The sequence below is a fragment of the Drosophila persimilis genome, unplaced genomic scaffold, assembly GCF_003286085.1.
Source record: "Drosophila persimilis strain 14011-0111.01,24,50 unplaced genomic scaffold, DperRS2 tig00000000-arrow-pilon, whole genome shotgun sequence".
In the NCBI taxonomy this organism is placed as follows: domain Eukaryota; kingdom Metazoa; phylum Arthropoda; class Insecta; order Diptera; family Drosophilidae; genus Drosophila; species Drosophila persimilis.
This window is the reverse complement of record NW_020825288.1, coordinates 7,391,959-7,416,165: the sequence shown is the minus strand read 5'-3', so window position 1 is coordinate 7,416,165 and position 24,207 is coordinate 7,391,959. Positions and strand designations below refer to the sequence as shown.

The following is a 24,207-nucleotide window of genomic DNA, read 5'->3' as shown; positions in this document are numbered from 1 at the left end:
ACAAGAATAGAATAGGTTCATTTCCATCTAGTTCTCCAAAACTTGTAGTCTGTCTACAGTTCCATATCCAAAAGGATATGGTATACCCTGCCCTTGGTATACCCAGAGGGTTTATGAGATTATTTAATTGCTGCCTACATATTGTATATTCTTGACAGCCGAATCTTAAACAAATTAATTACACCTTAATTTATTAATTTCCTCCGTAATAGTAATATTTTTGCATCCTACATTGGTTTGAGGAATCATGGGACTATACTTATCCCCAGACATTCATTACACCTTCTTTAAAATGTAAATCACTAAACAAGGAAATCTTCCGAATAAATTGAAGGTGATCAGTAAAATAAAATTCAGATTTGATGTAAACCAAAATATTTAAAATATTGTAAAGCATAATCTCTGTACCTGTTACATGTATATTTTTTACAGTTCTATCAAGAAGGTACATATTTTGTGTACTCCTCCAGTCATTGCAACTACAAAAATATTTGTACGCAAGTTTTCAATGTTGTGTTAACAAAAACAGCAAGTGCCACTTTTTGACTACATGTGTCGCCTCGCCTCGACCCACCCAATCATCCACAAGTGCCCGTGTCCGTGCCCGTGCCCCCCAACAGGCGACGAGGTAAGTGCAGCCAGCTAGAGCAAATGCCATAAAGAGTCGCCCAATGGAAATGGCAAAATGATAAATAAGCGTGGAGGAGAGGAGAGGAGATGAGATTTATGCCAAAAGGCTAAAACGAATGGCATGCGGCTCACAGTGGCTAATACGGCAACGGCTACGGCTACGGCTACAGCTACTGCTACTGCATTCGGCTGTGTTTGCATTCGCATTTATTACAGCTTTACAGAAGATTAATTACACGAGCCGGGGCCATAAATACTGGCACTCCACTCCTAAGGCAAACACAGAACTAACTCTGGGAGCATTATTTGCAAATGCAAAGCATAAAACTAGCTGCATGTGGTAAAAATTCAAATGAGAAACCATTGCACAGACAGCAGTGTCAGTCCAGAGTACCATCAGTCTTAGCATCAGTCCCAGCATCAGCATCGGCATTAGGTGGCGTCTGACCTTGAATTGGTGAAGAAGTGGTGGAGTTGGAGGAGGCGAAGCAGAAGTAGGAGGTGTCGTGTCAGCACCTGAACAATAAAGTCGTAAACCATGTGCAGCCAAGAGGCCCCACAGCACAGCACAGCGCCTCACCTTCTCCCACGTACCATTCCGTGGCTGCTGGCCCAAGGTCATCGTCTCTGGGTACTTCTTGTCTCTAGCGCGAGACTAATTAAATTAATTAAAATTTAAGGCACGCGATTGGCCTGACAAAACAACAAACTGATAACAAATTCAGCATTATTCATTGTTTCTTTTTTTAATATATTTTTGGGGGTAGAAGGTGAATGTTATTTTCGCCTCTGCGGATGAATCTGGGGCCTGATTAGAATGTGCTTCGTCAGTGCGTCAACGGATCATAAATTAAGTTAAGTTTTCTCTCCAATCTCAATACCCTAGCGAGAGGTATCGTCTTTGAGTTTAGAAGGTGCCCAAAGGAGCCAAAAGCAATCTTGCATTTCGGCAATAACATATAATTTTTATATGAAATTCTTTTGCAATTGTAGAGTACTTACAGCTTCGATGTTCCAACGCCAGCTCTCTTTTCATGTTATTTACTTTTCAAATAGGATGTTTGCCCCAAGATTTAATAGCATTTCGCACTTATTTGATTTGTTTCCATTTTTTAGGACAGGCCCCCCTCTGATTTCAGATTCGAGATTGACCTTAGGTTGAGCAGTTTGGCAACAATACTGAAAGTTATTGCACCTTGAATGTATTTGAAATTGAAATGCACGATGCAAGTGAGAGGAAATGCTGACAGCGAGACAGGAAATGGTAATAAAATCAAAGTGTCGAACCAAGTTCAGAGCCAAAACAACTTTCGCTTGCATAAAAACGATAGGTAGGGTGACTATTCTTCCACGATCTTCGATCTGTCATGAAATCGCATTTCGGGCGAAGCTTAAGACAAAAGCCAAACCCATCGACGAGTCCACCTCCAACTGTCAGGTATAAATCAGCCCGCTGCCACACCAAAGAAATTCGCATAACAAAGGCTAATTACGCGACACGCTCAGACTTCATCATGGCTGGATTTTGTTTTGGATCTTTTCGTGCATAATTTTCGGATCAATCAACTCGAAAAGCCACGGGCACCGGGACTGGGAATGGGACGGGGACGGGGACGGACAGCAAAAAGCGTAGTATTTGAATGCGGCTTAAAGTCATAAATCTAATGGCCTGAAGAGCGGCGATGCGATGCATATGCGAAAGTGGCCAGAAGAAGACCCGACCCGACCGGACCAGACCAGACCGGCTGACCAGCTGACCGGCTGAGCAGCTGGGCACCCAAATGTGGTAGCTCCATGTTTGAATTATTAATGTTTATTCGTGTCGGAGTTGGTGTTCGCTGTTCGTTGTTCGCTGTTCGTTGTATACCCAATGTCAGTTGAGAAATTAAAAACTAATTTGATGGCAATTCAAATTACGCACATTGAGGCAGTCCCAGTCGCAGTCGCAGTCACAGTCCCAGATTGGAGACGGCCGGACCTCAATTTCGTTTGGGGTTTACGAAGACTGGCATAGGGAGAAGAGGAGTGACTGCCGTTGCCGTTGCCGTTGCCCAGGCCTCCACTTCTGCAGGGAGTTGGTTATGAAAGCGTTTCATAAAAGAAATATGACTTTTTGTGGCTCTGCCCGGTCTTCAAAGTGAAAGAGACCTGAAACATGATGACTGTCGGTAATTTATACGAAATGTGCGTTTTTTCTTCATTTCTGTATTTTCAGCATTTCCCTTATAATTATGTACATCGGGAACCCTACCACCGATCACGTTCGAAGTAACCCAGTAAAAGCGTTGCAAAAATAAATACGATTCGAACGATTTAAGCATTTAGGCAAATTCGTAAAAATCTGTTGAAACTTAATTTGAATTTGGCAAAATTATAACACAAAAATCATCAACATCAACATATCGTTATTGATTCATCTTTTCCTTTGTTGCTGTTCAAAAGAAAGATTATAAGTCAAACATTTTGTATGGTATATGGCCAAACAAAAGGTACAAAGATCCCAAAAAGCTTCCCAAGGCCCCGACCGGGGACAGAACAAAAGGATGCCCAAACCTAGATGAGACATCGGCTCTAGACCTGCCTTGACTCATTGAATACACTCATATTCAATGTCGCGGCTTTGTTTCGAGCCAGGAAATTATCATAATTATAATTGAAGCTTTAATTGAATTATGCAAGCACAAAGCAAACGGTTAACAAGCCGGCAATAACAGTACAGCTACAGTCTTTAGTCTTCTGACCTTTGTGCGCGCTCCCTTTGCACGGGAAAGTTTCGGCTGTACTGCTCTGGGCCGCGGGCCAACACGAGCAGCACCGAGTCCCAGAGCCCCCCAGCTGTGAACTTGGCCGCGGATCACGAATTGCCAATCTCGCTTTCTTTCACCTTCCATCAAAGCATCCCTCCGACCATTTATCCATTCCATCCATCATGGGAAATTAAGAGCGATGCGCGATTATCTAATCCAGTAAAGGGGCATTATCGAAAGTGCAATCACAGTGCAGGGGCCCCAAAGGGTATACGAAATATACGAGTGTGTGCTTGGGATTGGGCTTATTTAACTCCAGGAGTACGAGAAACAATCGTGTTCAAGTTGTGGCTATCAAGGGACTATCAACTATCGCGGAAATAGTCGATTGTACAATCGAAAAAGAGAAAATAGAGACGTTGAAAAGCAGAAATATGTAGAATCGAGAGGATATCTAACGTATATATTAAACATTTCAATCATCTAAATAACTAATTTAGTTATACTGATTAAAAACATGAAAAATTAGTTAACAGACTGTGCAAATTTGTACCTTTTTCTTCTTTCACATCATCCAATACTACCCTTTCGATTCCACCTCAGCTCTATCGACCATAATTATCGCATAATTTGACAAAAATAAATTGCATTAGCAGTGAAACAAGTTCAAAACGCAGAATAACATTTAAATACAACAGCAAAAACCCAAAAAAAAAATAGGCAAAAATACAAAATAAAACGGCAAAAGCGACAACAAGAAACATGACAAAAGATGTGCAAAAATACATATATACATATATATATATTTCGTGTTACCAAAAAGGTGCCGGCTGAAAGACGTTTGAAGTTAGATGAGGCTGTGTGACTGTGATAATTATTGCCGACGCTGATGAGACGGGTTAAAGCCACAACAATACCAACAACAACCACATCACAAATCAGACGAGGAAAGATACCACAAACCACTCCAACACCAGCTTCAACAACACCTTTTACCAGCAGCAACAACAACCACTCTAACAAACACTCAATTGTAATTACAACATGGAAACAGCACCAACAACAACAAGCAGAGTGTGAAAACCAGACTCCAACAAAGCTAGCGACGCAGTCAGAGCTTCACCAACGTCAGCTTCACAACAGTTTCAACAACGAGCCGCATTCAGCAGCAGCTTGGATGGCGGGGGCGGGGGCTGAAAGTTTTTCAACTCTTCGCTCGGCCCCACAGCGCAGACGCAGCGTCGTTGTCGTTCAGTGCGGTTTTGGAGTTCGTTGCGTCTGGTCGAGATCCCCCAACCATCGATCGCTTATAAAGTTGTTGCACTGTGCGATTCGATCCGATCCGATCCGATACGAGTTCGAGTTGAAGTGTGTTCGCGTATGCGAGAGAGGTGTCCGTCTGCCTCCGTTTCAGAGTGCTTTCAGTGCTGTGCTGTGCTGTGCTGTGGCAAGGATTATAACACATCCCTCTGCAATTAATTGAAACAAAATCGGGCCTTAGCCCAGATAAAACACTCACACACGAGCTAACACTCATACATGTACAATCAATTAGCCATGCTGGCAATGAAGGATAAACCTTGGCTGGTGCTATTTGGCCTATTGGCCGCATTAAGCTGTAAGTACCCCGGGCAATGATTTATAAGTGCCATTGTGATGCAAATTGAGGCAGATCGAGCTGCAGACCCAGACGCAGACAGAGCGGAGATATGCCCGTAGAGACAGAAACTAGATTAGTGGCCACTATTTATGGCCAGAGGGCGGCCCGGACAATGAGCCCACCATCACACAGCTCAATGACACGCCGAATTTGTAGGTCTGTCTATTTGTCTGTCTATCTATCCGCATTATGTGTGTATACATCATCTTTTGTGAGTGTAAAGTGAGCCAGATGAATATTCAACAGCTTTTATGATCTGCGCTGACCGTTGAACTGGCCAACTGACAGACTGACCAACTCCAATTGTCTCTCGCTGACTGACTGGCCGACCGACTGCATTAGCATTTCCATCAGAGATTAGCATAAATTTCAGTGCGGTGTCTGTTTCCTTGATACCATTTCGGAGACCTCCAGGCAGGCACTCGATGTGGGAAAAGCCGTTCTGCACCGTGAAAGTAGGTCTGTAGGTTGAGGATTCGGCTAAGTACTCGTGGATACTCTTTGCAGATGCTGAATAGGCATTTGCATTTGCATTTGCATCTTTATCTATTGGTTTGGCAATACGAGTGGCTTCCAATGATTGGCAATTGGCAATTGCCCCCAACCAGTTCGTTGGCCAACAGTTGACGACCAGGTAGACCTACCCGGGGCCTGGTGCCACTGCTGCCTAATGGCTCTGTCTAACTTTAGCCCGATCATCATTAATAAGACACACCACCGCTCGCCTCTGATTGCACAGAGTTTCTGCGATGCGATGCGGTGCTTGGTTTTATTTAACTTTTAATTACACCTTTGGCATTTTGGCAAAGTCTCTGCTCCGCACCCCCCGCCCTCAGATCATCGATTTTGAATCGATGACGCGGAATTCTGGTACATTTTAGTGGTGCAAAGCGGAAGATTCATTCTACTGGCAAACAAGAAAGACTCGTCCATGTCTGCGCAAAATTTGGAGCACCAACAGCCATGGCCACATGAAAAGTGAACCAACCATCGGGCCAAAAACCCAATCGGGTTGTGTCAAAAATAAAAGATAGAGAGAGAGAGAGAAAAAACTGCAGGCCATGGCGACCATGTCGCCCCGACCAAACCATTTGATGGCAGTTAAAAAGCCAAACGTGTTTATGGCCCATGCAAAAACCAAATCACATACAACAAAAACAACAACAACAACGAAAAGATTGTAATAAAATAAAAATAAATTGAATTTGAACAACAACCAGCATAGTCTGTGTGAAGGTGAAGTGGGAATTTTGAAACGACATGCGCAAAAGCCAACACAGACAGTCCAGGGAGGCCATTAGAGTCGGCTTAGAACCATTCATCTCCCAAAAAAACAAAAAAAAAAAAAACAGAAACAGAGACAGAAAAGAGTTATGTAGTTTCCCATTAGGGCACGCATCACAAAATGTTGATTGTTTTCAAAGTTTATTTTCCGTAAATCCGCTAATCCGCAACTTCCTCTAGGCGAAAATACAACAAAAAAAAAGAACAAAGAGAACCGAACCAGATATTTTCAAATCGAAAGATTTGATTGTTTGATTTGTTTGTTTGGGATTTGGTTTTCTGGGAGGGTTTTACGAGTATGTATTTGTTTGCTTAGAACCTGGGGCTAGTGCTGTTGATATGTAAATCGTATGCGAATAATTAAGTGGCCGCCAAGTGGCGATGGAGATTTCATTTCATGGGTATATCGTTAGTTATTTATTAATCACTGAGTCAGCTCGAGTTTGTTGCCTAAGTCTTTTGTCGTGGCTCCGACTGTAAGTCTCTCATTATTTTGTGGTGTGCTTCCCCAGGCCTGCCCAGCCCCAGCGATGCCGCGTATCCGTATTACGGCACGAAGATCGGGGCTCTAACACGTCTGCACCATGGCGTTTCCGGCGATGTCTATGCAGTGGACTCGCGCACGATTTTCATCAAGAAATTCAGCTACGACGGCGAGGCCCCGGCCGCCTACTTCTACGTGGGCAATACGGCCCGGCCCAGCAACGAGGGCGCCACCCGGCTAAGGGACGAGCGCGGCGGCACAGCCTCCCTAACGCGCCGCTACCGGAACAAGGACATCACCCTGTCGCTGCCCGAGGGCAAGACGCTGCGCGACATCAAATGGTTCTCGGTGTGGTGCGACGAGTTTGCGGTTAACTTCGGGGATGTGGCCATCCCGGCCAGTCTGGATTTTCCCCGGCCCCAGAAGATTAGCGCTCTGCGCGGCGTCCACGGCGTGTCCTCCGAGAACATTGTGATCGTGGATGCCCAGACCCTGCTGGTGCCCAACTTCAGCTATGACGGCGAGGCGCCTGGTGGGTAGAACTCCGCCCTTCGAGCTCCTATGGTTACTGACGGGGAGTTGTTTTTGAATATTCCTACAGATGCCAAATTCTGGGTGGGTCGGGGACAGCGTCCCACGCCCGAGGGGCTGCGCATACCCGACGAGAACGGCAAGGAGAATCCGCTGCGTCGCTACGAGCGCAAGACCATCGTCCTGACCCTGCCCGAGGACCTGACCATCTTCGACATCGGCCACTTTGGCGTGTGGTGCGAGGCCTTTACCGTCGACTTCGGCCACGTCCGCCTGCCGGAGGGCCTCAATGTGCCGCCATCGCTGAAGATGCTCGGCATCAGTCCACAGGTAAAGAAGCCGATCAGTCAAATACTCAGCGACCTGAAGCGCTGATTGCCGCCGAAAGGGACCAATGTGTGAAAAGTGAAAAGCTATTTAAACAATCGTATTTATTCTAATTTACGTATACGTATTCCGTTGTGTATGCGAATATTTATCAATCCAAGGCCGCGGCATTTCGCCTGGCAAATTCCTAGACTCTAAGCTTGCATTTCTTTATACGAGAAGACGAAGGAGAGAGAGAGAGGGAGAGTGTGTGTGGAAGAAGAGGAGGGAGATAATCCAGACACATTCTGTAATATATCTAATATATATATGTACTTGTAATACTCACGTGCTTGTTATTTGTGTTTTGTTGTCTTGATCAACTTTTGCTGTTCGTTGGGAGCGTCTTATACAAAATGAAATCTGTGTGGCATGTCTACTTCTGGGACACTGACCCCCTATCACTGACTCCTCCTCAACTCCCCCACAACACACACACACACACACACAAAGAAAGACACCCACAAACCCCCACATACACACACACACATGTAAACACAGGAACATACCCATTCCCAATTCCCGATCCGATCTCCACTACTAACATCCAAGCGAAACCCAAAAAAAAAAAAAAAAAATAAAAACATTTTTCATTTTGTAAAAAACCATTCCAAAAAGCAAAATCTTTCGAATACAGCAGAACAAAAGAGTACAAACATTTTGGGTATGCTCAAAATTATGACTTTGGCAATCCCCTCTCCTTCCTCCACACCACCCCCCCCTCCACGCCACACATGCACACACACCACCCCATTCACAGCCGCTACCCGCCCAACCAGTGCTCCCGAAATCCCATTCCTAAAGCGAAATCTCCCTAAACCAATTCTCTTCCAGTCGAAACTCAACTGCGAGGTGCTCTACGACGATCTGGCCTTTGAGGTGCGCTGGGCCGTGGCCGGGGAGAGCATTGTGGTGCAATTGGTGGCCAAATTGGGTAAGTCATCGGGGATTAGTGCTAATTAATGCGGAAGCTATTGCAAGCTCCATCCATCCCCCAACCACTTCCCACTGCGTTGACATTCAGCAAAGTGTGAAAACGATTCGAGCTTAGCAGTTTTACAGAGTGGACGAGGAGTGTGTTAATTTTTGCTGGTTTAATGCAGATGCTAACTTATGGTTAGGCCTCTTTTTGGTGGGGATGGTACACTCAAAAAAAAAAGAGTAGAGATATGTTCTCTAAGCTATGGAAAATTTAAATCTCCTTATCTTGAAGAATTTGTTTTGAAATCTTGTAATCGTGGTCCTGCATGTATCCACAGTTTTCATTAAATTACAGCCTCAGGCCTCTTTGATTCTTTCGATTAGTACGAAGACTCTCAGGCAATCAGCAAACTTGTGTATTGCTTTCTCGTTCTCTCTACCAGAAAATCAAATAGAGAGTGAGCGAGAAGAAAAAACCGAAATTTTCGGATCCAACTCAGGAAAAATCTCACCGAAACCATTCGGGTGCCGGCTCATGACAGATATTTATAAATCTCGAAGTAACAGAATTGACGTGACAAAGTATAGAAGTCCCTCAACTTAAGCAGGATTCACCGTTTCAGTGGCTCCTACAGAAGTATAAGAATATGTTCTCGTGAGTTCAGAGTGAACAAAGAACTGAGACAGAGAGGCGCGATCGTCCCATCGTCACACCCTTGGCCTGACCTATCCCAGGCAGTGACAAGCCTTCGTCCCATGCGGTTGCACCTCGATCAGTTTCAGCTTCTGTTGATTTATGATGCTTTGACATTTTCTCAAGTACAGTTAATACTCGCAAAGGAGAGACAGAAACATACCCGTACAAACGGAGAAGGAGGGGCAGAGGGGAGAGGGGAGAGGGCCAACAATGAAATCCAGTTAGCATCCAAATTGACCGATCAGCATCCACAGCGGCATCGGCAGCATCAGCGATCAGCATCGTTGGCAGAATAACAAGTCGCGAATTATGACGACTGGTTTTATTGCGCAACTGCGAGTGCGGATGGATACATGAATGGATACATGGATGGATACATGGATGGATGGATGGATGGATGGATGGATAGCAGGAGGCGGGGGCCACAACAATTTACTGGTTGCATCTGCAATCTTAAGGCATGGGCATGGGCAACGAGCGTCGAGCATCGCCATAGTTATAGTTGCAATAACATCTCCATCTAGGAGCCACTGCCACTGACGCTGGTCTGTTGGTCTTGGAACCGCTAAGAATGCCGGCAGGAATTTTCACCTGGAAAATGCCCGCCAACCGGTTGGCCAGACCAGAAGGCCAGGCCAGGCCGGAATTGGGTCAAGCAACTTTCGTTGATTGCCATTTCCCGTAGAATTTTCATAACAGCAATCCAGAGCAGCCCCTCCCCCCTACACTCTCCGCCCATCCCATCACCCAGAGTGCTTCTCATTCTCATTGCTCCTCCACAGAACCGAACAACTACATGTCCTTCGGCATCTCGCCGAACAAGAACATCAGCCAGATGATCGGAGCCGATGCGGTCGTAGCCTGGGTGGATCCGGAGACGGGCAACGGCTTCGCCCAGGACTACTTCCTGGAGGGGAAGGCCCAGTGCTCCGGCAGCCGCGGTGCCTGTCCCGACACCAAGATCATGGAGAAGACCAACTCCATCCGTCTGCTGAATGCCGCCATGGTCAATGGCTACTCGATTGTCACCTATCAGCGCTCGCTGGCGGCCACCGATCGCCTGGATCTGCCCATCTCCGTCACGGACGCCGAGTCCGTGGTTTGGGCCATCGGACCCCTGAACGACTTCAAAGAGGTCTCCTTCCACACCTTCTACAACAAACATCTGCATCAGATCGAGTTCGGTCGGCAGCCCAAGTGGAACTGTCCCCTGCCCGAGGGCGCCAAGCCGGGCAGCAGCTCCGACGAGCAGGAAGAAGCCGCACCCCAGGCCCAGAGCTCAACCGGAGGCAAAGGATATCCACCCGCTGGACACCCCAATCTGGAGCCCGAGGAGGAGTTCTACGAGAATCGTGCCGAGGCTCTGCATCGCCAGCAACCTCAGAGGCGCCAGGAGACGGCCATCATTACGCAGCGACGCCCGGTGCCCACACCCAAGCCCGTAAACAGCAACGGGGCCTGGGACATTCCGGCCATCCAGTGCCACGAACCGGAGGATGGCGTCTTCTATGCCCAGATGGGTCCAACTGGCGGAAAGCATGGCTATCCAGCCATCACGGGTGAGTGTTTTTTTGGGCTTCTTTCTACGCTTTGATATCTAATCTCTTGTTTGCTGTAGGCCACGTTGGCTGGGGCATTTCCTGGTACATCAACGGCCTGCTCATCCCCGAAATCCATGTGGTGCGCGGCAAGACCTACACCTTCGTGGTGGAGGGAGGCAACAACCCCGACATCCCGGCCAAATACCATCCATTCTACATCAGCGATGATCCTGTCGGCGGCTACGAGCACAAGCGCGAGGAGGAGAAGAAGGTGAGACCACAGTTTGGAGAGTGATCCCTGGTCCAGCTGTTTAATATTTGGATATCAATTCCCAGGCTGTTCGCATATTTGCTGGAGTTCATCGCTCGCGATCGGGTCAGGTGACGCCCACCGGCGTGGGCCGCCTGTGCAACTGGACCCCGGATGTGGAGGGACCGCCGGCAGATGACTACCAATCCTTCGGGGCCTACCAGCGCACCCTGACACTCAAGTGCGATGCTGGCGAGCCAGGGGTGATCAGCTGGAAGCCGGATAGGAACACACCGGACACCGTGTACTATCACTGCTTCACCCACCGCTATCTGGGCTGGAAGATACACGTGCACGACTCGTGCGAGGGCGATGTGGGTGGCCAGGGGGCAGCCTCCGAGCAGCACGAGATCCGTCTGCCAGCGGCTGCGGCCGAACCGGCGCCCGTCCACGAGGACTATGCCGCCGAGCCATCGATCCGACACGAAACCCAGGTCAGCCCCAACGATAATTTTTTATTGAAGCACCAAACCGATTTGATTAAGAACCACAATATGAACGGAACACCGCCTAAACTGAGTTTTGAAATAACGAAATCTTCGGAAATAACCAAACTGATTTCAGATGGCATCCGCGCTGCTGAGGCTCTCGAGGAGAGCCTTCTAAGGAAGCACCCAAACTCCAACTCCAACTCCAATCCCAGCCCCAACCCCCACCAGAACGAAGTGAACTCGGGTCCCCATCCGCCGATACGTCCTAAAGACCACCACCTGATAACCATCAATGGCTCTCGATTACCCCCCCAACTAGCCACCGTCCGGCCCGAGATACTGCTCGGCGAAACCCATTCTCAAAAATCATCTGCATCCGCATCCGCATCCTCATCTGCATCTGCATCCCCCTCATCGTTGTCGTTACCCACTCACCCGAAACTTCCCATCTTTGCCACTGGCCCACATCTCATACACAACTCTCACTTGCACTTGCACCGCCTGCACCATCCGCAGCATGCCCCACACCCGCCCTCGATTATAAGCCCCCATCTGCACCCGCACACGCACCCGCATCCACTGCATCACCACAATCTAACGAGTAACCTTCCAGCGCTCGCCCAGAAAACCATCGGTCTGTCCGAGTATCTGCGTCCGCCGCAGAATGCGCCGCTCTTCCATCCGGTGAAGCTGCCCGGGCGACGGCCCTATCCCGGTCCCATCAAGAAGGTGCCCGCCTCCAGGCCCATCCTTCCGCAGCAGCATCCCCATCCGCATCCGGCAGCCATCCTGCAGCAGTCCTCGCTGATCGTGAACCACTATCGCAAGCCCGTTCCCAGTCTGCTGAAGCCGTTTGTCAAGGAGAAGCCCTTCCCCCTGCAGCCCATAGCCGCATCGGTGCTGCTGCTTGGACAGCCCACGGAATTGGGGGCCAGCGGCCAGCGTAAGGCGGAGCACGCGGAACGATCCAAGCCGAAACAAAAGCCACAGTCTGTCATCCCTGTGCCAGTGCCCTACATAGACCACGAACCGCAGGGATCCCAACAAAGCACGGCCTTTTTTAACCCCCACTCGAAACCGGAGCAGAAATCCAACCCGACGGCTCAGCCAACCACCAGCACCACGACGATCCTCGTCAAGCGGCCCCTGCAGAAGGAGCCCTCGCCCCAGGAGATTGCCAGCATGCGACCAGCCGTCAATCAGGGTTTCAAGCCCGATACCGTAATTGTGGAGAGTGGGTTCCGGCCGATTATGCGGACCGATGGCAGCGGTGTGCAACTGCCGCCGGAGCTGATCGATCAGGTGGCACATCGACGCGAGGATCCAGGCACCGAGATCGATGAGGTAATGGAAACGGACACACTCTTCCTGGCAGCCCAGCAGGGAGGAAGCGAGACGCAGAGCTTCGAGCCCATGTTCATACCCTCTCCCCTGGACAGCACCAATGCCTCCATTCAGATGAAGAAAGCGGTCACAGAGGCAGACGTGGATGAGGCATCGGCACTTCGATTGCCATCGGCAGCATTGGAGCATGCTCTGCCCTCAGCCGCCCAACTGCGCAAGCCGACTTTAGGGGAATTGTTCGGTGAGGATATGGACGAGGAGATGGGGGGTAAGCTCGATGACGAGGAGCTGGAGGAGGAGCCGGTTTTGCCGTCCAAGAAACCATCGACGGCAGCCGTCGGTCTATCGAGCACCACTCAAGCGATAGTCACCCCGGAGCAAGAGCCAGAACACGAGGTCTTCGACGATGACATGGCCAGCCTTTTCGGGCCAGACTCGCAGGAGGAAGAACTTTATGCGGATGAGCTGGAGCCGGAGGATAAACTGGCGGCGGCCGCAGAGCGCATCGATACCTACTACCTGCCGCCGGACAACCGAAAGATACCCCACGCCGGCCTGCCCAGTGGGGCGCTGTACACCTTCGATGGCAAAAGCGTGGTGGACGGGTCCCTGGTGCTGCCGCCCAAGCTGGATGCTCGGGACAATGGCCTCTTGAGGCACTCGCATTACGGGCTCACTCCTCTCGAGCAGCTGATACGGACAACGCCGCAGTTTGGTGCATTCCACGGCGAACTGCCGGAGGAGTTCCAGTCAACGGAGAGTCCTGTTCGGCCTGGTGCTCAGCCCGTGACAGAGTACTCCAATCCGGTGCCTTTCACGCGCACCAGTGCCTCCGTTTTTCCCAGTAGCAGCAGTAGCAGCAGCAGCACCACCACCACCGGAAGCGGAAGCACAATCTACCCGCAGTCATCGACATCGACATCGTCATCGCCATCCCCATCATCCTCATTGAGACCCATTTCCACCAAACTGCACCTAATCACGTCCGACAGCAGCAGTCGCAGCAGCAGCCGCAGCCACAGCCACAGCACGTAGGGCATGCAATAGTGAAATTCTGAAATTAGCATAAAGCTGCGAGCAGTTAACCATTTTTGGGGTTTACTTATAACCACTTAACATTTAAACCTGTATTAGCCTGTAGTTTGTCTTTTCTTATGTGTTTAATTAATATGATGCTCTTAATTTTAAACGAAACGCATGAATTTTATTAGCTAAGCTAAACGATATGTTTAAACCGCATTTTAGTCGTTGTGAAATAAAACAAAGAAGGAATTAATTCATTTGAATAACTTGAATAACAGTTGCTGCTCTAAAAGTATTACCCATGAAGATGGGTTCTTCAGATATGATCACAAAGCAGTGGTCCATGTATGTAGATGTTTTCCTCCCAACAGCATTTAGAAAGGTTCCTTCATCACCTATTTTTATATGTACTATTAAATATGTACATTGTACATATCATATATACTATATATATATTACATTAACACTATTGTACATGTCTGCTCCAGATCGTCTGGTGGCAGTTGGCGTTAATCCACCGAAGATTTTTTCATCGAACAGTGCTCCACTAGGTCACAGACTTCCTTTGTGGGCACCTCGTCACTATCTTCTGGGAGGTAGAAAGAGGCTTGTAGAGGTAGAATGAGGGTCATGAGTTGGTCCCCCTGGCGCCTCCTGACCCCACTCTCATTAAACGATTGCTAAAGGGGTGGAGACATTTCGATCCCTTAAGGTATGGTTCCATTGGACCTGGCGTGCCACGTTATTCGCCTTGGCTTTTTTCTGCTGGAACGACACCATTCTCTGTACACCACGGTGTCAGGGTGGGAGACACAGGAAAGCTACTCGCTGTCGATCGGTCTATCGGGACTGGTTAGGACGCTTTCCAGGACGATGTCGGCTTCTGCTCTGGAGCCACAGGAAAGCTGCTCTCCATCGATCGGTTCATCGGCATTCTTTAATCTGGTCGTCCCAGCAGGTAAGAGACATCCATCCTGGTTTGTAGCTGCAGTCGTGAAAAAGGGGCTTCACAGTCCCAGCTCTCGTAGCCACTATTTCATCCAGAATATACCTTTGGATTGTGGATAGCTGGTCCGTCGTCAGCAGATGATACGGATACCCACAATGTATAATTGCCATCTTATGGGTCCTGATGGCATTGCAGTGCGACGGACCAGTCACTAAGGCGACTTCCTGAGCTTGTGTGAAGGTTGTAATTTGATTAGCACGTGTCAACATTTCCCTCTTCCTCGGAGCTCCCTCGGGTGAAGTCATCATAACAACAACGGCATAGGCAACAACGCCAGTTTTTTGGCATCTTCGTAGGGCTTTCCCTTTCCTAAAAGGTAAGGAAGCCGTTTTCTAGCAGGACCTCTGAGCTTGGGTAGGTCGCACGTCTTCGATTCGACATTTATGGTCTCCTGCTCCTCCACAAGGTCTGTTTCGGACTGCAAATCGGACATGCCGAGCAGCTGAGTCCTCGGACTCCTGCCTCTGCAACAGTGCCAGTGACTGGCTTCTTGATAGGGCGTTTCCTTTGCCATTAGAAACCGAAGTCGATTTCTGGAGTCTGAAGTCCTGGAGTGTGGGCTCCTGCTCTTCCGCAGTAAGAGTTTCTGAGTCCTCTGACTGCATTGGTGTAGCGGAAGATAAAACTGGCGGCAAAACAAGGCTGGCTACAATGAAACGTAAAATCCAAATTGGCTGCTGAGAAACTATTGCCGGTTAGTTGTACAGTTATATTTTTGGAATTAATATGCCATAAATTTACCGTTTTACGTTTCTTCCTCTTCTATCAAAATCCAAACATTTAGACAGAGAACGATTAACCCATTGGCAGTGTGTAATGACGTACTCTCCACGAAAATGATGAAACTTGAAGTTTAGGTGAAAGATATTGTGGTCTTATTTTTATTCAAAGATAATAGATAGGGTGGACCTACAAGAGAAATTATTATTAATATTATTAGTATTATTTTCCGCGGTTTAACTCAAGTTGCTATCATGTTTATGATGGTTTAGGGGGCTTATGAGGGCTAAGTTTGTTTTTTCATCGGTATATTTACGGTATATTTTCAAAATGGTATGGTATATTTCGGTATATTTCTGAGGGTCAGACCGTATATTGTATCAATAAGTCTGCGTTCACACTGCACACGTGACAATCATGAGTAAATTCACGCATTCCGTAAAAGTTCCAACCCAATATAAGGCCACAGCCAAAATATTAAAAGTTGCCCTGGAAAAGCAAAAGTCAATCAAATCCCTAATTTTCGAGGAAAAGCATGCAGTAAGCCTTGACGACTCACAGGCAAAAAATCGATCAAAGGAACGAGGGACTAAATCACATTTTCCCATTCCACTCCACAGCGCGTTCGAAGTCTGCAAGCGGTGCTGAAGCATTATAGCGACAATCGTGGTGCCGTGGACAACGCCATTGAGGAGACGAATCTGCTGAAGGACAATCCCAATCTCGACTCGGCCCTGGCTAAGGTGCTGGTGACGGAGCTTATATTCGGACGGGGCCAACTGAACGGCGACAGCAAACCGGTGCAAACGGTGCGCGAGTACAAGGAACGATTGGAGAAGGCCATAAGTGGGTCAAACATCCAAAAGAAAGGCAGGTGTTCCTACATTGACGTATTAGTAACAGTATTAGCCGGTTGAAAGCACCGCAATGGGCAAAAAGAACAAGAAGCAGGCAACCGTATTGGCAGCGGAGCCAGTTCCAGCGGCCGATGATGTTGATGCGCAAGTTGCAGAGCGTCCCCGCCAGCAGTCGATAGATCGAAGCTTGGAGGTGTTTCTCTGGCTCTTGGTCTATAGTGTTCTCATGTTCACGTTGCCCTTCCTGGGCTTTTTTGGAGTGCAGAGCTGGCTGCAAGAATCCTTCCCCGCACTGAGCGTCTTCGAACGCAATTGCTATTCCGTGCTGACCGCCGTCTTGGTGGTCAACGCTGTGGTGGCTCTCTACGTGCTGAAGGCATTCCGCGAAAAGGATGCGCCTACAGTGGAGCAGGATGAAGCTGAGCAGAAGAAGGACCAGTAACATAGTGTTCAAGCAACTAAAATAAAAGTACATTTAACACTCTTTTAAACGTGGCTCTTTCATTTGTATCACCACACAGAGCCAAATCCGCGCTATGTTCGCGTCAATACGAATCTGCTCAGCATTGCCGAAGCGTTGGAGTACCTGTCCAGCGAGGAATGGCGGCGCAAGGAGCTGCCAGCCGAGGCAACATATGCGGACTTTCTGACTGCCATCCGGGCCATGGAAGAGGATGAGTTCATGACGGATCTGCACGTCGAGGGCGTACTGATATTCCATCCCAAATGGGCACACTACTGGGCCGGCCACGACTTCGTTCACAGCAAGAAGTTCATTCTGCAGAACAAGGCCACCAGTCTGGCTGCCGAGTTGTTGGCACCGCCAGTGGGATCCACCGTACTGGACCTTTGCGCCGCTCCAGGCATGAAAACGCTGCACATGTGCAATGTGATGCAGAACAAGGGACGCATTTATGCCGTTGAACAGTCTCAGGAACGGTACAGGGCCTTGTGCGATATTACCAATGAGGCGGGATGTGAGATTGTCACGCCCATTCTGGGCGATGCCTTGACCATGGGTAAGTCAAATAATTCGAACGAGATTGATTATCCGTCCTCAAACATTCCTTTCGTCTGTAGATGCAACCCGCTGTCCGGATGTGGAGTACATCCTGGTGGATCCGAGCTGCTCCGGCAATGGCATGCAGAGCCGTATTAGCGTCTGCGACGAGCAGAAAGACGACAAGCGCCTTTACAAGCTGGCCGGCCTGCAGATCAAGATCCTTTCGCATGCGATGAGCGCCTTTCCCAACGTCAAGCGAATCGCCTACTGCACGTGCTCGCTGTGGAAGGAGGAGAACGAGCAGGTGGTGCAGCGCTGCCTGCAGCTGAATCCCTCCTTCAAAATGCTCAGCTGCAAGAAGGCGCTGCGCAACAAGTGGCAGAACGTGGGCGACAAGGAGTACGCCAAAATTGGCAAGAACTGCTTGTACTGCCTGCCCGACAGCGATCTGACCGACGGCATCTTCCTGGCACTGTTCGAGAAAAAACGCGACGGCGAAGAGGAATAAGAAGACGGAGAGTAGACTGTTGATCATATCTTTATTTGACACATACTTCAACTTCATTTGTATACATTTTTATAAAAAAAATTGAAAAAAGTATTCGAGTTTGAATTTATGGTTAAACACAAAATCCCGATTGGATTATGACATATTTGAAAATAGTTTATGATAATGGGTTGTATTATAGTTCCGATTTACTTGATAGCAAATGTACTTACATTGATAAAAAAAAAAAAATGAAAAAGTATATAAAATTGTACTCTTTAAATATACCATACGAATTTGGAATGACATGATGGCGAATATAAGGTGAACATTTATAAAAAAATTGAAAAATAATGGTCATGATAGACCCACGAATATGATAAATTATTCGAACGAATGAAGAACATGATTGAATAAATATATAACATCAATATACTTGATGAAATGTATTTGCGATACATGTAATAAAATGTTTGTTTATCAACTATTTAGTGTCAAATTTTAAAAAGTTTCACAATGATTTTGTTGCCTACGAAATCGTTCGTTTCACTTTACGTTATCAAATTTGAAAAATATATTCTAATACGATTACCAGATCGAAATTCAAAGTCCTCTATTTCAAAATTGTAGCGTTATTTCGCTATTTGCCTCTTGCTGCACAAAATTTGTGAAAATGTTGCCGAAATTTCGTAAACAAACTATTTTCAAATTTCATTTTGTGAGATGTTTCTATCGGCACGCACGATTTAACAAGTATAACGATGTTGTGAGTATTCCTAATTATTAGTTAATTATTTGGTTTGTAGAAACATTGATTTATGATGTAAAAAAATGGTTCCGATATGAGAAAAAATTTTGATTTGATTTGAGTAATCAGTCACTGACTACACTCTTAGCCGCAGACTAGTTTAAGAAACAATAAAATCGAACGCGCCAGGCGCTAATATCTAGTATCTAGCTCAGGAACCGAAATCGCATATATATAAAGCTATATACGCGCAGCTTAAAACTGCCAGAGTTCCGTGTGGGTTCTTCGGCTAGACTTTTTCTAAACCTTCATCTGCTGCTTGTAGTAGCTGCTTTTTGCCAGGCGGAATGACTCCGCATTGATGGCATCTTCCATGGTTATGATCGGCTTCTTCGGGCAGTATTTGATGGTGTGTGCCGAATCGCCCGATGCCCCGCAAATCGGGCACACATAGGTGCGCAGCTTGGGGCACAGTACGCGATTGAAATTGTCGCGCACCGAGTGACTGTTCACCACCGCCTCGGGTTCGTTGTTGTTCTCACAGAACACGCAATGGCGGCTGATCTGTTCACGGGAGAAAATGCCCTTAATAGAACTTGCACCATGCATTCGAATTGTAACACCTACCTCTTTGGGCTTGTAGCGCTTGTTCATCTTGTTGTTGTTGTTACTTGGATTGCTGCCATGTCGGAAATGATCCGGCTGCAACGGCAGCCCTAGTCCCATGGCGCTCAGATTGTTTGATGCTGCCTGAGCCTGCGCGTGGACCTGCAGTCCCGCATTGGCATTGGTGCCAATGCAGGGCATGTAGGCCATAGAGCGCCACACATTGTTCAGCTGCTCGCGATAGTTTTGGAGCCAGCGTGCGGACAGTGGGGCAGGTGCGGGCACAACCTGAGGTGGATGATTGGCTGCTGCTCCGGCAGCGGCTAAATTGCGGTGCAGCTGATTTGCCGGCGAAGGGGCCGGACTGTAAGCAAAGCAATTGAGATCATCACTGGCGTATCCGTTGCTCGCAAACTCCTGCATAACATCCTGCGTGGAGCCGGGCACATTTTCTGCGAAATTTAATGAAATCTTTATTTTACTGATTTAAAATGGCGTCTTTTCGCGTCTGTTTTGATTAATTTCGGAAGTGTTGGAGAATGCAAAATGCACACAAGGGCACTGACCCGAAAACTTGATAACTGTACGTGCATCTGTTCTGTTCTGTTTTCTCCCATTTCGTAAATCGATCTTCTCTCCTGCTCCTACTCACCTGCCGGGCCGCTTGTCAGCTGAGCAAATACTTTCAAGGAGCGCGCTATTTCATCCTTCTGCTGATGGTTCACGCCAGAAGCGGCCGCGGATGCGGCCAGCGCCAAGTGATGGTTGGCCAGCGCCAACTGCTGCTGCTGCTGCTGGATGATCAGGTGGTATTGGTAATGCTGGTGCAGCAGCATGTTCTGGCCGGTGTGAAGGCCCATGTTCATGTTCATGTTCATGTTACTGTTGCCCGTCAGCAGGGGGAACTGAGTCTGGGAACCGTATTGCTGGGGTTCCGGGGTCAGAGGAGTGCTGGGGGGACTCAGTGTGCCCGACGAGACGCTGGGCGTCGGTGGCAGACTGGAGCTGCCAGAACCTAGCGTGGATGCCGTGTCCAAGTACAGGTCTTGGAGGCCCAGCAGATTGAGGCCGCCCCTGCTATGGAACGCCGCATAGTTGTCCTGCAACGGTAGGCAGAGGGACGGGGGCGCATAAGGAGAGCGGCAACAGATAATGGCGTCCGTCGGCACTTACGTTTGTGGCGTTGCCCTCCAGGCTGCTGCGAAACATGACAAAGTCCAAGTTTTTACCGCAATTTGCGCTTCTCGCTTTGCACCAAATCTCACACTCACGAAAACCGAGTAAAGCCTAATTTCTTGAAGTATACGCGTTACTTCTTCAGTTATAACAATTATTTGTACAAAAAAAACTCAGTTTGCGCGGTGTCAATTCGGCGCGTCTATAAAATTTGTATTTTGCTTTGGTCCCGAAGACAGACAGGCAGACAGACTACTGGCGCCAATTACAAAAGCAAAGAAAAAAATGGACTTGCGATTGGCGGCGATCTCCCCAAGTAACGGTTCTATGCTCTATCTCTCTCTCTCTCTCACTCTGTGCCTGGCTGGCGTTACCAGGTGTTCAAAAATGAAACACACAGTAATATTAAATATAACCTAGGCAGGGATCCACTAATCAAAAACAAGAAAGGGTACACCAACAGAACATTTACTCGACAAACCAAACCATATTTATGTTTTTGAGCATCACACTTATTTCAAACTCCGCGCGCACTGCCATCGGTGCCCAGCCCTGAAGTCCGCCAGCCCTGCTCTTCTCGTCAAAAACAGCTGACTCTGTGTCGCTGATACGTGCGTGGTTGATAGAATTACATAAATTTGGAGACACTGACGCGATATTGCCCGGCCTTCATCACTGATCGAACGACCTGCGAAATATCCTTGTAGCAACCAAACCCGTCATCATGGTAGGTTCATACATCTTCGGCCCCCGTAGCGGCATACAGAGGGGGCAGGTTACATGTGACCATTTCGAGGTTAAAATGGCCGAATTGATTAACGTGAACCCACTTCTCATTACAGTTCAGACTTGCTGCCCTTGCGCGGGATCGTGCCTGCCTCTTCACGTGGCAACAGGCGTCGCAGAATCTGCAACAGCCGCAGGTAAGCTTATGGTTTGAAATTGATTTGGTTTCCACTAAACCTGAATCGATCGCTCCGCAGCCTCGTTTTTATAGTGCGCCTGGACGCAAGACCGGCTTCTTTTCGCAATTAATCGACAATGTGCGAAGTGAGATGGACAAGAGCAAGGAGATCAAGGACAACATCCGCAAGTTTCGGGAGGAGGCACAGAAGCTGGAAGAGTCCGATGCTCTGAAGTCGGCGCGGCAAAAGTTCAACATTGTCGAGTCGGAGGCGCAAAAGTCGTCGAGTAAGCTGAAAGAACAGCTGGATGCCTTCAAAGACAAGATGGGCGACGTAATCGACGACGCCTCCAAGTCGGACCTGGCCAAAAAGGTCTCGGAGGAACTTTCCAAGAAGGCCAAGGGCGTCAGCGATACGATCTCGGATACCAGCGGCAAGCTGGGCCAGTCGGGTGCCTTCCAAGCCATCTCCGATACGACGCGAATCATCAAGAAGGAGATGGACCTCACGAGCATAGACAATCGAGTGTATCGTTCACCAGCGAAGTTGCGAAAGCGTGTTCAAGTGGAAATGTCCGAAAGTAGTCGTACTTTTGAGCCGAATACGGAGGCAACAGGTAAGTGGATCCACGGATCATATACCGAAAGCATTCATTGAGCGGTGTACCTCTCAGGCGTGGAACTGCACAAGGACTCAAAGTTTAGCCAGTCGTGGGAGGACTTCAAGAACAACAATGCCTATGTGCACAAAGTACTCGACTGGAAGATGAAGTACGAGGAGTCTGAGAACCCCATGATCCGTGCTTCCCGCCTGCTGACCGAAAAAGTCTCGGACGTGATGGGTGGTCTCTTCTCCAAAACGGAGCTGTCCGAGACGATGACCGAGTTGGTTAAGATCGACCCTGCCTTCGACCAGAAGCAGTTTCTGCGTGATTGTGAAACTGATATCATTCCCAACGTTCTGGAGGCGATTGTGCGTGGCGACCTGGAAATACTGAAGGACTGGTGCTTTGAGAGCACGTATAACATCATTGCCACGCCCATAACGCAGGCGAAAAAGTCTGGCCTTTACCTAGACTCCAAGATCCTGGACATTGAGGACATTGACCTGGCCATGGGCAAGGTCATGGACCAGGGACCCGTGCTGATCATCACGTTCCAGGCGCAGCAGATCATGTGTGTGAGGGACCCGAAGGGCAAAGTTGTCGAGGGCGATCCCGAGAAGGTGATGCGAGTGGCCTACGTGTGGGTGCTCTGCCGCGACCGAGAAGAACTCAACCCCAAGGCCGCCTGGCGGCTCTTGGAGATCTCGGCCAACGTCAGGGAACAATTTGTTTAGGCGCACTACTCGCAATAGACCACTTAGAAGTTTTAAGTTTCTCTTTAACCTGATCTGAACTACACCCACGGACACTTTCCATGAACTCGACCCAAAGGACTCCAAAATTTGTACAGAATTTTCGCTTTTGATTACCTCGAAAGTTTTGTTATCCGCTAGTCGAGTGCGTCCCGTTGGCCTGGAGCTGCTGGTCGGTTTCCTGGCCATCTGTGATCCAGCAGTCTGCTGGCCCAGCGGGATGCACTCAATGACGTTCACGTTCGGCGGTTATCCGTCGGCTACGCCTCTCACCGGCCGCCCATGACCGCCCCTCACCATATATATATGTTGTATATTTTTGCCTACCATGTAAGCTGTATATTGGTGACTGGCCGTAGACTGGCGCCGTGATCGGTGCGTGGCGTGGCCGACGGGATCGCCGTACCATCGCCTGTGTCTGGAAAACGATTTATGCATCAGGCATATATGATTAGTGACTGTTAAGACAAATTGTTGAGTTTAGAGTTTGTTAGGTATCTTAAGGGCCCTTCAGACCCCCTATTTGTAAATACACTGGCCATCGCGTTGCACGTCCACGAATGCCTCTTTAAAAAATTAGAAAATAAAGCAGAAAATACGTTTAATACAAATTATTTTTCGGAAGAGAGACATTACTATACTAGCAGTATAGATTTGATCTCTTGTACTGGTCCTTTGTATATTATAGAGGATGGCCCTGTGTGCTAAGATTTCTTTCATGTTTTTATGGTTTTAAATCTCCCTTCAAATCCTTACGTGCGAATCTAAACATCCAAACATGCTGTGCTGTGATGTTTTCGTATGCTTTTTATCGAATCTATTGAAAGTCCTATATTTGTACCGCCGTTGAAAGGATTGCGACTCTTCTCTACCACCCTAATCCAGTAAGTTCCACAAACCCAAGGAGTTTTACAACTCCTAAATAGTATTTTAGTAAGTAATAATGAAAAATCGTTTCCCTGTTAGCTGTGTAAACTTAACCGCTTTTTTGTACGCCAGCTTCCAGATCGGTTTCTGCCGATAGTATTGTACTGGATGACTCAGTCGCCTCAGAGCTTTTGACGTTTTGAGCTTTCGTTTGAGATTTTCGCGATCTAACACCCTAAACCCCTTTTTTAAACAAAATCCAATAAATGCAATTATTTCGAATAGGCCAATCAAGTAGGAAATAGATTCACCAATCGTATAAAATGGAGTGGGCATGGCTTAATTTTCTATATAGATAGTATTATTCAACGGAAGAAAGAATATGAGGAATTCGTCGTTTTTTTTTTATCGGTAATGGCCCGATTAACAACATGAGTCCCATTCCATACACAAACATGTTGCTAATTCCATGCACACATACCCTGGGAATGGATGATATGTAAT

At 47.9% G+C, this 24,207-nt stretch overlaps 5 protein-coding genes across 5 annotated transcripts; 4 read left to right on the top strand and 1 right to left on the bottom strand.

Moving 5' to 3' along the window:
* Window positions 1–4,631: 4,631 nt before the first annotated feature.
* LOC6588050 (protein Skeletor, isoforms D/E) lies at window positions 4,632–14,232 on the top strand. The gene is made up of 7 exons (XM_026984394.1): window positions 4,632–4,995; window positions 6,834–7,337; window positions 7,407–7,666; window positions 8,537–8,636; window positions 10,103–10,879; window positions 10,939–11,132; window positions 11,198–14,232. The coding sequence occupies exons 1-7, from the start codon at window positions 4,917–4,919 to the stop codon at window positions 13,979–13,981; spliced, it is 4,698 nt and encodes a 1,565-aa protein (XP_026840195.1). The 5' UTR covers window positions 4,632–4,916; the 3' UTR covers window positions 13,982–14,232.
* Window positions 14,233–16,115: 1,883 nt separating this feature from the next.
* On the top strand, window positions 16,116–18,159 carry LOC6588097 (probable 28S rRNA (cytosine-C(5))-methyltransferase). Its single transcript, XM_002012821.2, has 4 exons — window positions 16,116–16,238; window positions 16,319–16,568; window positions 17,077–17,574; window positions 17,636–18,159. The coding sequence occupies exons 1-4, from the start codon at window positions 16,116–16,118 to the stop codon at window positions 18,064–18,066; spliced, it is 1,302 nt and encodes a 433-aa protein (XP_002012857.1). The 3' UTR covers window positions 18,067–18,159.
* LOC113565461 lies at window positions 16,568–17,046 on the top strand. Its single transcript, XM_026987516.1, has one exon. The coding sequence runs from the start codon at window positions 16,626–16,628 to the stop codon at window positions 16,995–16,997; it is 372 nt and encodes a 123-aa protein (XP_026843317.1). The 5' UTR covers window positions 16,568–16,625; the 3' UTR covers window positions 16,998–17,046.
* Window positions 18,160–18,769: 610 nt separating the features above from the next.
* Window positions 18,770–20,786, bottom strand: LOC6588106 (protein nanos). Its single transcript, XM_026987509.1, has 4 exons — window positions 20,573–20,786; window positions 20,052–20,499; window positions 19,421–19,851; window positions 18,770–19,357 (listed from the first exon to the last, which is right to left on the bottom strand). The coding sequence occupies exons 1-4, from the start codon at window positions 20,606–20,608 to the stop codon at window positions 19,094–19,096; spliced, it is 1,179 nt and encodes a 392-aa protein (XP_026843310.1). The 5' UTR covers window positions 20,609–20,786; the 3' UTR covers window positions 18,770–19,093.
* A 274-nt stretch (window positions 20,787–21,060) lies between these two features.
* Window positions 21,061–23,447, top strand: LOC6588114 (mitochondrial import inner membrane translocase subunit TIM44). The gene is made up of 4 exons (XM_026987502.1): window positions 21,061–21,302; window positions 21,418–21,498; window positions 21,559–22,096; window positions 22,154–23,447. Exons 1-4 carry the CDS (start codon window positions 21,300–21,302, stop codon window positions 22,816–22,818), a joined length of 1,287 nt encoding a protein of 428 aa, XP_026843303.1. The 5' UTR covers window positions 21,061–21,299; the 3' UTR covers window positions 22,819–23,447.
* The last annotated feature ends 760 nt before the right edge of the window (window positions 23,448–24,207 follow it).